Source organism: Leguminivora glycinivorella, chromosome 21, assembly GCF_023078275.1.
Source record: "Leguminivora glycinivorella isolate SPB_JAAS2020 chromosome 21, LegGlyc_1.1, whole genome shotgun sequence".
Taxonomy (NCBI): domain Eukaryota; kingdom Metazoa; phylum Arthropoda; class Insecta; order Lepidoptera; family Tortricidae; genus Leguminivora; species Leguminivora glycinivorella.
Genome location: NC_062991.1, coordinates 1,565,791 through 1,581,571, shown reverse-complemented (window position 1 = coordinate 1,581,571; position 15,781 = coordinate 1,565,791). Strand labels below are relative to the sequence as shown.

At 37.5% G+C, this 15,781-nt stretch overlaps 2 protein-coding genes across 3 annotated transcripts in view; both read right to left on the bottom strand.

The window, feature by feature from the left end:
- LOC125237532 (sodium- and chloride-dependent GABA transporter 1) overlaps window positions 1-15,781 on the bottom strand; it is a 41,712-nt gene that overhangs the window by 13,874 nt on the left and 12,057 nt on the right. The window contains exons 1-3 of one of the 2 annotated variants that reach the window (XM_048144653.1): window positions 14,452-14,619; window positions 5,997-6,155; window positions 875-1,146 (exon numbers count right to left, since the gene is read on the bottom strand). In XM_048144653.1, the coding sequence (XP_048000610.1) occupies window positions 875-1,146; window positions 5,997-6,061 (337 nt within the window). In that variant the 5' untranslated portion in view covers window positions 6,062-6,155; window positions 14,452-14,619. Of the gene's footprint in view, window positions 1-874; window positions 1,147-5,996; window positions 6,156-14,451; window positions 14,620-15,781 lie in introns of those variants that run through there. The other variant, XM_048144654.1, reaches the window with a different exon arrangement.
- LOC125237293 overlaps window positions 6,098-15,781 on the bottom strand; it is a 32,755-nt gene continuing 23,071 nt past the window's right edge. The window contains exon 4 of the mRNA XM_048144283.1: window positions 6,098-6,155. Coding sequence (XP_048000240.1) covers window positions 6,098-6,155 — 58 coding nt within the window. The remainder of the gene's footprint in view (window positions 6,156-15,781) is intronic.

Sequence of the window (15,781 nt, the reverse complement as noted above, 5' to 3'; positions counted from 1 at the left end):
AGGTTCAGTAGTTTTTGAGAAAAATACGGAAAACTACGGAACCCTACACTGAGCGTGGCCCGACACGCTCTTGGCCGGTTTTATTTATAGATTATTGTCACAATTATGTTAGAGGTTAAAACGTTTTGTGTATGTTAATTGTAGCTAATACGATATCCTTCCTTATATGTATCATTACTAGATATTTAACTATCCTTGTTTAGCGTTCTTATTTTAGCTTAAGTTTTCGCATTACATTACATTAAGGAAGTATTTTCTATTAATAGGAACTACTATAGTGTTTGCATATAAGTATCCCTTCTTTGCTAAACATTTGTTGCCAAAATCTCATTGAATCACATTTGAAGCAAAACCATTACAATTGATCGCAAAGTAACGACATCCATCCCCTTTATACAGCTCTTCAGTAAAATATCGCCCCCTTCTTCCACCCCAAATTGAAAGCATTCCTAACCATTGGATTACAAAAGATGACAAATGTTTTAAATACTTTGCGGAATACAGACCCAAATTTAAATGTTCTTCTGAATAAAATATACCTTTTTGTTTAACTTGTCATTTCTATTGAGTTTTTAGAAACGATTGTTTTTCACGATTGAGGGCTATTTGTTAATGCGTTTTGAATTTTAAATGTTCTTCCGATTTGCAAACTTAATCTGGTACTTACTTGCTTGATTTTCGGATTAAGTATAATTTTGTTCGTCTTGCAAAAATTAAAATGAAAATAAACAGAAATGTTCGAAAGGAATGATTAATTAAGCGCTTTTAATTTAGGACTCCGTAACTTAAGTAACGTTTCTCCAATTTTAGATCTTCCGTTCTAGGTGCCACTAAAAATACGAAGAGCCAAAAGGTAACCTAAACCAAATCTCACCTTTGAAAATCGGAGCAATCTTGAACACGCCCAACCCTCCAATGGTCAGCATCTGTCCCATAGCCAGCTCCATGAAGAACATGGGTATTCCAGCGAGGAACAGCGTTAAGAAGTAGGGGATGAGGAAGGCACCACCGCCATTCTTGTAGCAGAGGTAGGGGAACCGCCAGACGTTGCCGAGACCGATGGCAAGACCGACCACGGAGAGGATGAAGTCCAGTTTGGAGGCCCAGGAGCCTCTCTCGGGGAGATCGGATTTTGTAGCGACATCACTGGAAAATATATATTATATTAAATATATATTGTAACTTAATTTATTAATTTTATTTAGCTTGGCATGTGTATTTTCTTTCTTTGTAAACGACGATCCTCATTTGGGAGACACAATTATTTTTATTTGGAATTTATTATGTAATTTTTGACGATCATGATGAGAAGATAAACATAATTTTGACATGTAGCAAATTTATAGTGTAATTTTTATCATGAAATAAAGAAATCTAATCTAATCTAATCTAAAAGGTTTTAGATTAAGGTTATGGATAAGAACCCTAATAACCCTATTAGTGGGGACGTTTATCGACAAAAAGAGGCCAAACCTTTTTTTTCTTGACCAAAGCATGAAACTTGGCACAGTTGTTCCTTATATCAAAATAAGCCGATTAAGATCGGGAGCCTTCGGGAGCCTCCCCCCTGGGGCTCGGGAGGGGGGGTCAAAGTACCGCTTCACCCGGCTTGCTTTGAAAAATTATAACATACCCCGTTTAGTTCATAGGTCATGTTTGGTATCGTTTTCGAGTAAATCAATAACGTAGAATTCATTTTTGGTACTAAAATTATAATTTAATGGTAAATAAAATAAAAAAAATGAAAAGTTTGAAATTTTCATCTATCATTTACAAATTCAAGTCATCATAAATGTCAAAACTGTTTGCTTTTTCTACAAATAAAAAATATGATATGAAAGCCTATTTAATATAGATTATGAATAATGTAACTTTTACCCACCTTTACTAACGTTAAGTTTTGTAAAAAAACCTTTAAGCCGCGCGGCGTCGGGACGCCGCGAGCGTAATTTTAAAATGCCTTTATTTTAAAAAACTCTATTAGAACCCGTTTAGCTATTAGGTCATGTTTAGTATCGTTTTCGAGTAAATAAATAACGTAGAATTTAGTTTTGGTACTAAAATGACCATTTAATGTTAAATGAAATTAAAAAAAAATTCTGTGAGTTGCAAATTCAAGTCACCATAAATGTCAAATGGTTTGCTTTTTCTATAAATATAAAAATATGATATTAAAGCCTATTCACAAAGGATAGTACGCGTTCACCTACGCGAGCTTAGACTGTGTGCGGGGAACGCGCCTCTTTCATATATTTGATCGCCAGTGTCAGAGGTGTGTTAATGCATAAATAGAAAAAGATTCATTATTATTGACTCCGGTGTCGACAACGGCAACACTCGGGTCGGACCACACGATCTAAAGACCGACTGTACCTGTTATTTATTCATTGTAGTGAATCCTGAAAGAAATTTATATAATAGTATTTTATACAATCGTGATATAATACAAAACTTTTCAGTCGAGTACCATGTGTAGTACGGTACGAGAGTGAAAAGCTTAATTATATCACTATTGTATACAATACTTTTTCTACGAGTCATCATCTTCATCATCAATGGACGGAAATATCACCATTCATGCAAGTTAAATTTAATGTCAATAGAGTCGTTCACCGTTGTATCAACATCGAATTACCTAGCAACCTATTGTTTGTAATAACCGTCTCTAATTGGCCGATAACGCGACAGATAAAAAAAATGTGTTTCAGATGCAGGAAAATTTGCCAGATATCGCAAATTAGTATAGAAATTGTATGAAGTTCTATTTTTGAAATTATTATAGTTAACTAAAGTCAATTATAATGAGCTTATTATAATTGAGTCGGAACTGCCATAGAGTATCCAACACTGAAAAGTTAGCACTTATAGTTTAGTCTGTGGTGTCCTAATTGACAGATTACTCATACTCATACTATACATTCCCTTCACAGAGACATAGCTGGGTACATATGGAACTGCATAAAAAAGGCTCTACCCTCTTTATGCAGTTGCATCGGTGTTTGCAACCTGATTTACATTATTTACATCTTGTAACTTCTAAGCATATACTGGCCACTTCAGTGTTGCCTGACTGGGATGGAAGGAAGAAGGAGACGAATACCACACTACCCATTCGTCTCCTTCTTCCTTCCATCCCCAAGAAGACGGACTTGGCAAATTTTGGTGTGGCACCAACGCCTGACTCCAAACAAGAACGCCCTGAGTCCCATTTCTCAAAACTGAAAGTTACAAGTTACAAGCGGAAGTCTCTTTGCAACTTGTCATATTAGACATTGACAACCTTGAAAATTGTAACTTGTAGCTTCGAGAAATGGGCCCCTGGTACACTGTGCGCAGTATATGCTGATGCAAGGCAGCCTCTGAAGGAGGTATGTTCTCCAATTGTCGATCTTTTCTGGTACCTAAAGAGGTAGGTACTTCGACCACTCATTCACCGTTACGCAACGACTTGGTCTGAAACAATATGTGCATTATCATTTTAGAGTCTACAACTATCAAATTACAACTTTTTGGTGGATCACGTAACCTTCAGTATTACCCACTTACGTTACGTATCATACAAAATTATTACAGACTTTAGTAGAATCTGATTTGCCTCTGATATTGCTCCATCTTGTAATAGTTTGACACCTTGGGAGGCCTGGCTAAGCTTCAAAGCCAAAAGAAAACGTTTCTAGATTAGACATAGTATGGGATAGGTACGATAAACGCAGCTTGAAACGATCAACAAGGGAGAAACCTGGCCACCCAAGGCTTCAAACTATTACGAGATGGAGCAATATCATAGATAGGCTAATCAGATTCTACTAAAGTTTGTAATTATTTTGTATGATAGGTAAGTGTGTAATAGTGAAGGTGATCCACCAAAATGTTGTAATTTGATAGTTGCAGAATCTGTTTAAATAAAATGACAATGCACATATTGTTTCAGATCAAGGGTCCTTACGCAGCAGTGAATGAGTGCCGGAAGAACCTCTTTACTAGAAAAGATCGACACTTGGAGAACATACCTCCTTCCGAGGCTGCCTTACTTCATCATATACTGCCATTTGTCTAAGACTGGGGCTAAAGACATGCCAACCACACCCTTGCTGCCGACGCATTAGGACACCACGGACTCCACTGCCAGTCTAGTGCTGGCCGAATTTTGTGACACGCTGCACTTAACGATTTAATCCGCAAGGCTCTCCGCACAGCGAACATACCGACAACCCTCGAACCTGTCGGCTTGTCAGCAGCAGACGGAAAGCGGCCTGCTGGTTGCTCGCTTTTGCCTTGGTTTCTGGGACGACCCTTGGCGTGGGGCGTGACCTGTGTGGATACCTTGGTTCCGTCCAACGTCTAACGTTCGGCCCAGAAACCAGGGACTGCTGCTGCAAAACGCCCAGTTTAAACGCGCAAATATGCATTTTTAAAAAACAACTACATATTTGCGGCAATTGCATTTGAAACATTTGGACCATGGTCATCAGACACCAAGCAGTTCGTGAAGGAAGTTTCCACCAAACTTGTCTGGGTGTTTGGTGACATACGCATAGGCTTTTACATCATATTTTTTATTTAAAGAAAGAGCAAACAGTTGACATTTTTGTTGACTTGAATTTGCAAATCATAGATGAATATTTTTTTATTTATTTACCATTAAATTATAATTGTAGTACCAAAAATAAATTCTTTGTTATTAATTTACTCGAAAACTATATCAAACATGACCTAATAGCTAAACCGGGTCTAATAGAGTTTTTAAAATAGAGGTATTTTAAAATTACGCTCGCGGCGTCCCGACGCCGCGCGTCTTAAAGTAATTTTTTTGTGGAACTTAACGTTTGTGAAGGTGGATAAAAGTTATATTTTTTATAATCTATATTAAATAGGCTTTCATGTCATATTTTTTATTTATAGAAAAAGCAAACAGTTTGTCATTTATGATGACTTGAATTTGTAAATCATGGATGAATATTTTAATTTTTTTTTTTTTAATTTTACTTACCATTAAATTATAATTTTAGTACCAAAAATGAATTCTAAGTTATTGATTTACTCGAAAACGATATCAAACATGACCTAATAGCTAAACGGGGTCTAATAGAGTTTCTAAAATAAAGGCATTTTAAAATTACGCTCGCGGCGTCCCGACGCCGCGCGCCTTAAAGTAATTTTTTTGTGGAACTTAACGTTAGTAAAGGTGGATAAAAGTTATATTTTTTATAATCTATATTAAATAGGCTATCATGTCATATTTTTTATTTATAGAAAAAGCAAACAGTTTGTCATTTATGATGACCTGAATTTGTAAATCATGGATGAAAATTTCAATTTTTTTATTTTTTTTTATTTTATTTACCATTAAATTATAATTTTAGTACTAAAAACGAATTCTACGTTATTGATTTACTCGAAAACGATACCAAACATGACCTATTAACTAAACGGGGTAAGTTAGAATTTTTCAAACCAAGCCGGGTGAAGCGGTACTTTGACCCCCTCCCGGGCCCCAGGGGGAGGCTCCCGAAGGCTCCCGATCTTAATCGGCTTATTTTGATATAAGGAACAACTGTGCCAAGTTTCATGCTTTGGTCAAAAAATTTAAGGTTGTGCAATAAACTCCCCAGCTATATTCCGTCGGGTAAGCTCGTTTACATTGCTCTTTCGTCGCTTTTATTTCTTGGGATTTTATACATTATTTACTTATAGAAAATCGTTTAGAAAACTGTATAAATTAACTTGGTTCTACCTGCGTGAGAATTCGTTCTTTTGCTTTAGTATACTTATTACATTTAATTCAGCTTATTTGTTAGGTTCCAGTTTATTATTTAGCCCTTTAGACCTCGCAAATGATGATAATAATGATGATGGTGATGATGATAATGATAATGATGAAGATGATGATGGTGTTAAAGATTACTTTATTTGTTCACATTAAGTTAAAAGCTTAATTGAAATAACCGACTAAGAGCCTATTCATTCTCAAGCGGTAAATATAGTTTTGAAAATACCTGGGTTTGTTGCTCGTCCCCTGCGCGCTGAGCTCGATATCCTGCGTCTCGTTCTTGGCGTCCATCTTGTTCACTCTAACAAAACAAGTTCCGATCGCTCTCTAGGGGACTACCACCATCTTGGCAGTGCCGGACAGTAGGGAAGAGTTTTGTGGATGTCTGCAACAAAATAAATAGAATAAGTTACAGAAACATTTAAAATTTTAAAACCTACGCCTAAAATGTCCCATGGTTATTTTCAGGGTTCCGTAGTCAAGTAGGAACCCTTACGCCGTGGCTTGCGTGGGCGACGGTCGCGCGATGGTCGCGCGACAGCGATGCGACGCATACGAAATCAAACCTTATCGATATGGAAGCATGAGACGCGACGGTCACGGTCGCGCCGTCGCCCACGCAAGACACGGCGTTATAGTTTCGCCATGTCTGTCCGTCCGTCCGTCCGTCCGTCCGCGGATAATCTCAGTGACCGTTAGGACTAAAAAGTTGAAATTTAATATCAATATGTATATCAATCACGCCAACAAAGTGCAAAAACAAAAAGTGCAAATAGTTATTTTTCACCACACCAACACGAACAAAACACTGACTATAAAACGAAAGAATAAATCAAATCCATCAATTTATTCAATATTTATGATTCAAAACCATCATTTTTAGGTAAAATCTAGCAGCCAGATTAAGACATCGAGTTAAAATTTGTATGAAATTACTTTGCCTCCTTGTGGATAAAGTGCAATTTTGCTGTCTGTTTTCGAATAGCTGAGGTGGAGACCCTAGTTATAGTTATATGTGACAACCCTAGCTGTAAGTATATCATTCACTGTATTGTGGTTTATTCAGTAATAAATAGTCTTTAACACGATTCACACGTATTCCTATTTACTACTCCCCGCACCACACCTCATGGCGACCCTGCCAGAATTTAGAATTTTATTCTTAATTAGCTATAAAAAAAAATGTCACTTAAGTAACTTTTTTTTCCTTCTCCCCGGAGATGAGGTGGAGACCCTAGTTATAGTTATATGTGACAACCCTAGCTGTAAGTATAATTATCATTCACTGTATTGTGGTTTATTCAGTAATAAATAGTCTTTAACACGATTCACACGTATTCCTATTTACTACTCCCCGCACCACACCTCATAGCAAAGAAAGCCTTAACCAGTTGGTGTTGTGAAAAAATTTTTAATTACGGTATGCGCGTTCTTAGGCGGTCGCATTTTAATGTATGGGATGGTATGGTCTTCTTATAATCTATGGCCTCGGAAAAATTCTACGTCAACAATTTCAAATTGTTGGTTACTTCTGAGTCTGACGCTGACTTTAATTGTGTCAGTCATTACAAACAACATCTTCAAAACGGTTGTCTATTGTTTGCCCGACAGTCATTTAACATAATATTCATTTGCCCGAATCTAACTTGCCTGAATTTCATTTGCCCGAATGATTTGTTTACCATAAAAATCATATGACATACTCGTTGTTTATCCGAATATTACCTTCCATAATCATACAATGCCATACTATTTGTTAGCCATATTATTAAGTGCAATAATATGGTTTCACAGAATATTCAAACGCCATAAGCAATTATTGCCATATTAATTGTTGCCCATATTATTACCTAACCTAACCTACTTTCTGATAGCAGTTTCATTTTCCAGGGGTCATAGTTCTAACCTAACCTAACCTACTTTTCCAGCAGTTTCATTCTCCAGGGGGTCACAGTTCTAACCTAACCTAACCTACTTTCTGATAGCAGTTTCATTTTCCAGGGGGTCGCAGTTCTAACCTAACCTAACCTACTGTCTGATAGTATTTTCATTTTCCGGGGGGTCATAGTTCTAACCTAACCTAACCTACCCTACTTTTCAAGCAGTTTCCTTTTCCAGAGGTTCACAGTTCTAACCTAACCTAACCTACTTTCTGATAGCAGTTTCATTTTCCAGGGGGTCACAGTTCTAACCTAACCTAACCTACTTTCTGATAGCAGTTTCATTCTCTAGTCCTTCTAGTACCTATTATAGTAGTTTTCGATTCTGCCAAAGCACATTATGGAAATTGACTTTTCTGGACGCTAATTTGTATGACAAATGATGGTATGGAATGTGGTAATTACGGATTTCGATGATTCTGACAAATGACATTATGGAAACTGACTTTATGGGAAACAAAGTTTCTGGCACTAGATTAATATAGTAAACAATGATTATGGCATAAGTTGTTATGAGAAACAATATTATGATTGTTGAATAGGATGGCAAATAAAATTATGGCAAATGAAATTCTGGCAAATGGGGGTATCCCCTTCAAAACTCCTCACAAGTCACACTAATCGTGCTTTTGAAATGTCTCTACAACTTCTACAAGTCTACCACAGAACTTAATTTAGATAGAAGAAACAAATTCATATATTTGTATAGGGGCCGAGCGTGTCAAATTTTGTACTGAAGTTGATTCTTGCCTGTAATTTTAAATATGTCTCAGGCTCTTGATTGTTCATAATTTTTGTGTTGTTGCAATTGAATATCACGTAACGAGGCATTTTTTATGTTTTGGTTGACTTCAACTTACAAAAATTGACGCCCGAAAGCTGCAAGCTGCGAGTAAAGACGGACAACTCAGTGGATTTCACTGAGTTCATTTGACACGCTAAGTAGATACGTTTGCTTGATCTATCTGTGAAGTCTACACTTCAGTGCAAAATTTATAGGAGAAAACCAACTTTGATATTCGACCTGTTTTCACTGCAAGAGTATAAATTCACTTTCTCTGGGTGCGTAGCCACATGCACAAATACTTACGATAATATCGATATCGTATTAGCTATCTCTTATCAGAGGAGAGACGGCAGACCCAACGCAAGATGGTCGGACGACCTATGCAAAATAGCCACAGATTGGCCAACTGTGGCAAAAACCAGAGACAGATGGCTGGAGCTGGAGGAGGCCTTTACCCGAAAGGGGTCCAAACCAAATAATTTTTTTTTTTAAGTATTTTTAATTTATTTTTTATATTTTTAAGGTCTTTGGTTTCGGAATAAACAGGCTTTTTTTTTTAAATATTAGCTATCTCTATCGCTGTTCCATATAGCTACGATAATGATATTATCGTGAGCGTTGTGCATTAGGACCCATTTAGATGGTACGAGAACTCGCATACGAGTTTTATTACATTGCGGTATTTGATGGCTGTGCAAATTTGTAACCTCAACGGCCCGCAAAGTAACTAAAATCGCATGCGTGTTCGCAGCACGCCGTCTAAATCAGCCCTCTTAGTCCGTTTTCAAATTATCCGATCCGATGTCAGAAGTCGGAAGGATTTCAATGGAAAAATCCATGATGGATTAGCCTGTAATGTATGGGATATCGGTCCGACATCCGATATCCGATCGAATAATGTGAAAACGCACTTGTGCTACGTGCCCTGGCCCTGTAGACTAATGGCATTTCTCCGACGCGAAACGAAAACGAAACGCCGGGAAAGGTATCCTGGCTCTGTCGCGCCAATACGCTAGAGCGATAGAGATAGATATCTACGAGCGTTTCGTTTCGCACGCTGGCTGCGTTTCGATCGGCGTCGAGCGTCACCGCTTGTCATTTCGGCTACGCCGGCTGCTCCATTTACACCGGAGAGCCATAATATCACTATTCAGCAAAGCTCCTCATAAATTATGGCCTCAGAGCACCTGATCTCGTCTTTATGAGTTTACTCAGGGATACGAATCTCGGTAATGCAATATTCGTGTGCTTATTTATGCACGTTGAGGGCAAACTAGAAGATAATTTGAACATCGCTATCCAAATTATACATACATACATACATACAATCACGCCTGAACCCCTTAAAGGGGTAGGCAGAGCACATGAACTACTTAAGTTTCAGTGCCACTTTTGGCAAAAAGAGGTTGAAAGAAAACTAAAATTGTGACATTGCAGTGACAGGTTGCCAGCCTCTCGCCTACGCCACAATTTTAACCCATATCCCACAGTCGGCTTTTACGACACCCACGGGAAGAAAGGGGGTGGTGAAATTCTAAACCCGGCACCACACGGGCAATCAAAATTATATCATTTAGTTTTCACTCTAGGCACATGGATAAATAAGGATGATAACGAAATAGTACATTACGATACAAGTGCGTAAAAAAGGAAGTTCGAAACAAGTGGCGATACATTAAAACACGACCGAAGGGACCACTTCTCGCACTAGAAAAACACCATCTGTACTGAAACTTGTATCGTAATGTACTATTTCAGTACAGATGGTGTTTTTTTTCGCCCTAGTGCAAGAAGTGGTTCATTATATTATGTCAGGTCGAAACTTCGGAGGGCCGATCTGTACTGAAAAACGTCGTACGATACAAGTGCGTAAAAAAGGAAGTTCGAAACGAGTGGCGATAAACAACCTTCAAATCAAGAGTGAACAGGCATCTTCTGGGCGAGCTCACTGAATCGTAGGCCACGTCTTTGCCTTTGGCTAGTCTGTGGTCAAGAGTAAGCCCATTTATAATTAATAAAAAAAAAATTTAAACCCTACTGAAGGGAGTGTTTTAAATCAACACGAGTTACGAATTTCCTTTTCGCATGTACTATTTCAAAACATTTAGAAGTTACAAAATCATGAATAGTTAAAATAAACACTATTGGAAATTCTTATTAAGAAACCTTAAAAGGGTCGGTGTTGTGGGGCACGGCACGATATACATAAATATGTAAAAATAAATTAATCAAATAATTACAGTTTTACAAATTATTATTTACTAGCTTTTGCCCGCGGCTTCGCACGCGTTTGAAAGGGACAAAAATAGCCTATGTCACTCTCCATCCCTTCAACTAACTCCACTTAAAAAGTCACGTCAATTCGTCGCTCAGTTTTGCCGTGAAAGACGGACAAACAAACAGACACACATACTTTCCCATTTATAATATTAGTATGGATTTTGGACAAAAATACTATCAGTAAAATACGAGTATATTACAAAACTTTATTTGTACGAAGCGAAAAGAATTTTAAATAGCCTTCCTTATCTTTGCAAATCTTGAAAAGATATCTTTGACAACCTTGGGCGTGACTTTTTGCGGCTGACAAGTCGTTTTCAAACAATAATTTTGTAATTCAGTTAAAAACTTTGACAAGTCCCTCGAAGCCTTTTTTATTTTTAACTAAGTTAGAGACAGTTTTGTAAGTAAATTAGGTAACATTTCCTTCGTTATACTTCTGGGTTGGCCAAGAAGACAATTAAAACAATCCACAGTAGAATATTGAATAGGTCAAATACAACTGTAAGTTTGAAAAATTGGTCAACTGCCAAGATTTGACCCAAAAACAACAACAGTCTGGACAAGTTAGTCAGATGAATCTTGACCGAAGACATATGTAACTCCGTATAGATGGATAAAATCTAAGAAAGAAATGTACCTCAAATCCATAGAGAAAAAGGCACGGTGGCCTAGATGGCGTTACATCTTTGGGGAACGCTCGGCTAGATGGCGCTAATGACATTTTCACACATATCAAGCTAACGATATGGGCCAAATTGTCAAAACTGACGTTCAAAAGTTTTAAGCCTGTGTCGAGAGATGGCAGTCTATGCACTGTGATTACACATTTTACTTTGACAGTAACTTTCTATAATACTCAATCCTCTTTAATCTTGACACATAAATAAATATGTATAATACGCTAATATAAATACGCCTTACCCTCATTACCTACTGTTAAAATTATAATACGTAGATTTAAATACACAAATGTTTTCTTTAGAGATAAAAATGTTATTGTCATGTTAAGAAATTATTAGCACTTAGTTCTCTGCATGTTACTGTATAAGTTACTTTAAAATTTACTTTGTATTTCTCATGTCAAGTGAATTGTATTCTTTTTGAGAAATAAATGTCTTAAACCATAAACCATACACTAATAATGTATAATAGTAAGGAAGGTAATGTGTGAATGTCACGCCCTCGCCAGACAAAGAATGAAGAACTTTGGAGCTACCTGGGTACGCAGCCGAATGGCACAAACGCTCACGAAACGCTCACGAAACGAAACGCTCGTAGATATCTATCTCTATCGCTCTTGCGTACTGGCGCGACAGAGCCATACTAGCTTTCGCGGCGTTTCGTTTTCGTTTCGCGTCGCAGAAATGCCATTCGGCTACGGCACCTGTTACCAAAGGACTTCAGAGCCCATGAGCCTCATCGATACGTGGAGATGGTCGAGAAGCTCCTGAATAGCTGAAGGATCTTATAGGGGGTAATTGCACAAAAGATCCCGATGGGTCGAAGTGTATCCGTAAGGGCCCCCGCAGATTTAAGATAACATAAGATAAGGAAGGTTAAATTTTGTACCTTCTTGTGGGATTCTTAAGAGCAGCCAAAAATCCGATGTTATGAATTCAGACTCCGATAGGTAGGTATCCTATGTTCAAAATCTTCTCCTTCTTCTTCTAACTTAAGAGCTGTGTGCTCTTGTCGGTGGAGCAATCTCCAACTCGTCCGGTCCTCTGCCAACTCCTTCACCTTCTGGTACGACACGACCTGAACCTTTTCTTTAATTTGAGTGAAATAGTTTCTCCTGGGTCTTCCTCTTCCCCTCTTTCCTTCTACTTTTCCTTCTACGATGTTTTTGAGAAACAGGTCGTGTCGTAGCAGATGTCCAACTAGTACGCCTCTTCTGTTTTCTATTGTCTTTAATATATTTCTTTTTTCTTTAATCCTATCTAGAACTCTAACATTTGATATTTTTCAAAATAAGGAGCAGATTTTGTTCAGTTAAAGCTTCTTCATTCTTCATTCGTGTTTCGACCCATACAAAAATTTCAATCATATAATCAAGAAATACATATCCAAAAATCACATCTCTAGGTTTCCGGGGCTAAGCACAGCAGTCAATCTAAACTCCTATTATTTATCGATGCATGGCCTTAAAAAAATGCTTTGCGCTACTATTGATACTATTTAGTCCACCTTTATATAGTACTAGCTTTTACCCGCGGTTTCGCTCGCGTTAGAAACATAAAAAGTAGCCTATGTCACTCTTCGCCCCTTCAACTACCTCCACTTAAAAAATCACGATAATTCGTCGCTCTGTTTTGCCATGAAAACGGACAAACAAACAGACACACTTTCCCATTTATAATATTAGTATGGATTAAGGTATTAATAGATAAAAGTATAAGGTTAATAGATTAACGAGTGCACCTAGTCTAAATCGAGAGTGACCCGCTATTATTCCATTAGTAACTAAACTCGATGCAGCGATTTAAACGGTTTCAATGTTTGCAATGACTTGCGCGGCAAATGTAACTAAAATGTAGGTCTTCCAAAAAATGTACTTTCTTCAAATCGCGTTTCCTGTGTTTGCAACGTTTAAAACGCCTAGGGTGCATTGGGGTAATTTAGAAGTACAGAAATGCTCGGGTAATTTCGAAAGGGGAATCTTGATATGATAGAAATAATGGTGATTTTTATGTGACTTTCCAAATTAGACGACGTTCGAAATTATCCCAACGCACCCTAACTAAAGTTTGTCAAGCCATATCCGTTACTAGAAAAAGTGATAAATTTAAAAATCCACATATTTATTAAATTTTGCGCCTTTTTCCGCTGACAAACTCGTGTGGCCGACTATAATTATATAACTGGTGTCTGGCTTAAAAGACTTGTTATATACTTGGCTTGGCACCCACGCCATAGTTGTTCAAAAACAATTTGTGTCAGTATTCATATTCGTTCAACCATAAATTAACGCGCTTACACTCCACGCATGGCGCCACAAAAAATGCCTTGTTGCCACCGATTATTTGTAGATTGGCATTAAGTGTCAATTCCGAGCCGTAAATCTATGTCAAAAGTGACACTTAAAACCATCTACAAGTATAATCGAAAGCTACAAGACATTTTTGTTGTGGCGCCATCTATGTATGGTGGAGTGTAAGCGCGGTCTTAGGCGGTCGCATTTTAATATATGGGATGGTATGATCTTGTTATATTTAATCTATGGTTCAACTTAGGAATCTTAAGACCCTTGATAACCATTCTTTACACAATTCCGAAATATTGGCGTTTTTTTTTTAAACTTTATCCAAGATACATATAAAAGGCAAGATAGCAATCCTTCTTTTAGTTATTTCTAACAGTGCCAGGCTTTTTTTTACGTCGGTGGCAAACAAACGTATGGCCCGCCAGACAGCAAGCAGTTACTATAGCCTATGTACGCCTACAACGACAGATGTACGAACACCTACCCGAGTTATTTTCTGTACACTTTTTTTCGAAAAACTCCCTTTCTGTAGAATATTACGAAACTTGTAATTTTAGCCAATGTTTGTAACAGAAAATGGCGTAGCCAAGTTAAATTTTGACATCGCACCGTATCAAAAACTTGTCAAAAACACAAAATAAACCATAACTCCTGCTCACAAATCCACAAAACTACCACAAACACTTACTTTACACACGTCAGCTACACACACACATCACAAACATTGTCAAACACTTCGTTTCGAACTCAAAAGTCTAGTATCCAGGCCATAACTTTTTGAATCAGTGCGTGCGTCGCGGCCCCATGCCTTGGTGCGAATGTGGTTTCAACCGGGCCCGTGGCTTACATGACATGCGAACAAGCCAACTGTCAGAGCTGGAAAGAATTATGGGCATCGGTGACGGGATTGGGACCCTCCGGAAGCTGGGTAACGCCGGATGCGTTCGGCTACATAGCTGAGCTGTTAGTTCTGATTTCGATATGGCTGATCAAGTGATCAAGAGCAAACTTTGACAGGTTTCTGACGTGACGTTGGAAATCGGCTAGTTACTTGAAAAGGTGGTGCAAAAACAAATGATTTGTAAAATTACTGCCACGCTGCAGACAGAGTCTGAGGCTACCTTTTCTGCTAAGCTGTAAGCTGAGTTCCAAGAAGTTTAATAAGACAACAATACTGAGGAAGGTGATCTTTGAGATCCTCCCAAGACATTTTTTTGTGTCGCCATCTATGTGTGGTGTAGTGTATGCATGCGCGTTCTTAGGCGGTCGCATTTTAATGTACTGGCATAAAGTGTTAAAGCATAAAGTGTCAAAATTATATTATGTGCACTACCTTATGCAGAAAATGTATCATATGACTATAATTGTAAGATAGCTTACTATAATTCTTTAATGTACCATGCCATAGCTGTTAATAAAAAGTACCATTTCTTTGACTTAAATAAATTCATTGAGCGCTTCATGCTAGCTCCACGGAAGGTATTTTTGCCAAAGAAATTATTTGTATATTTAGTGGAGTTATTGGCCTTCAATATTGAGCCAAATAGATGTAATAGTGTTATATATAAGTCTCAGTCAGCTGACAAAGCCAAGGACCCCATGCCTCATTTAAACTAGATTGTAAGACAGCGGAAAAACACCTAAATATGAACGTTGTTCACCAGAATATTCAGAGTTTTTCCAGCAAAGAATTAGAAGTAGGATTATTTTTAGATAGTAATAATGTTGAAGTTATGTGTATTACTGAACATTGGTTGAAACAAGAACAGTTGATATTTGATTATGTTAATTTTAAATTAGCTAGTTTTTTTGCCAGAAAATCTGCTGCTCATGGTGGCTCCCTTATTATTGTTAAAAATTGTATGAAGTGTAAAGAGCGCAAAGATGTTGTAAAATATTCCATAGAAAGAACTATAGAAATTTCATGTGTTGAATTAGACAGATATATTATTGTATGTGTTTATAGACCACCATCAGCTGACTTCAGCATATTTGAATCTACAATGGAAAATGTTCTG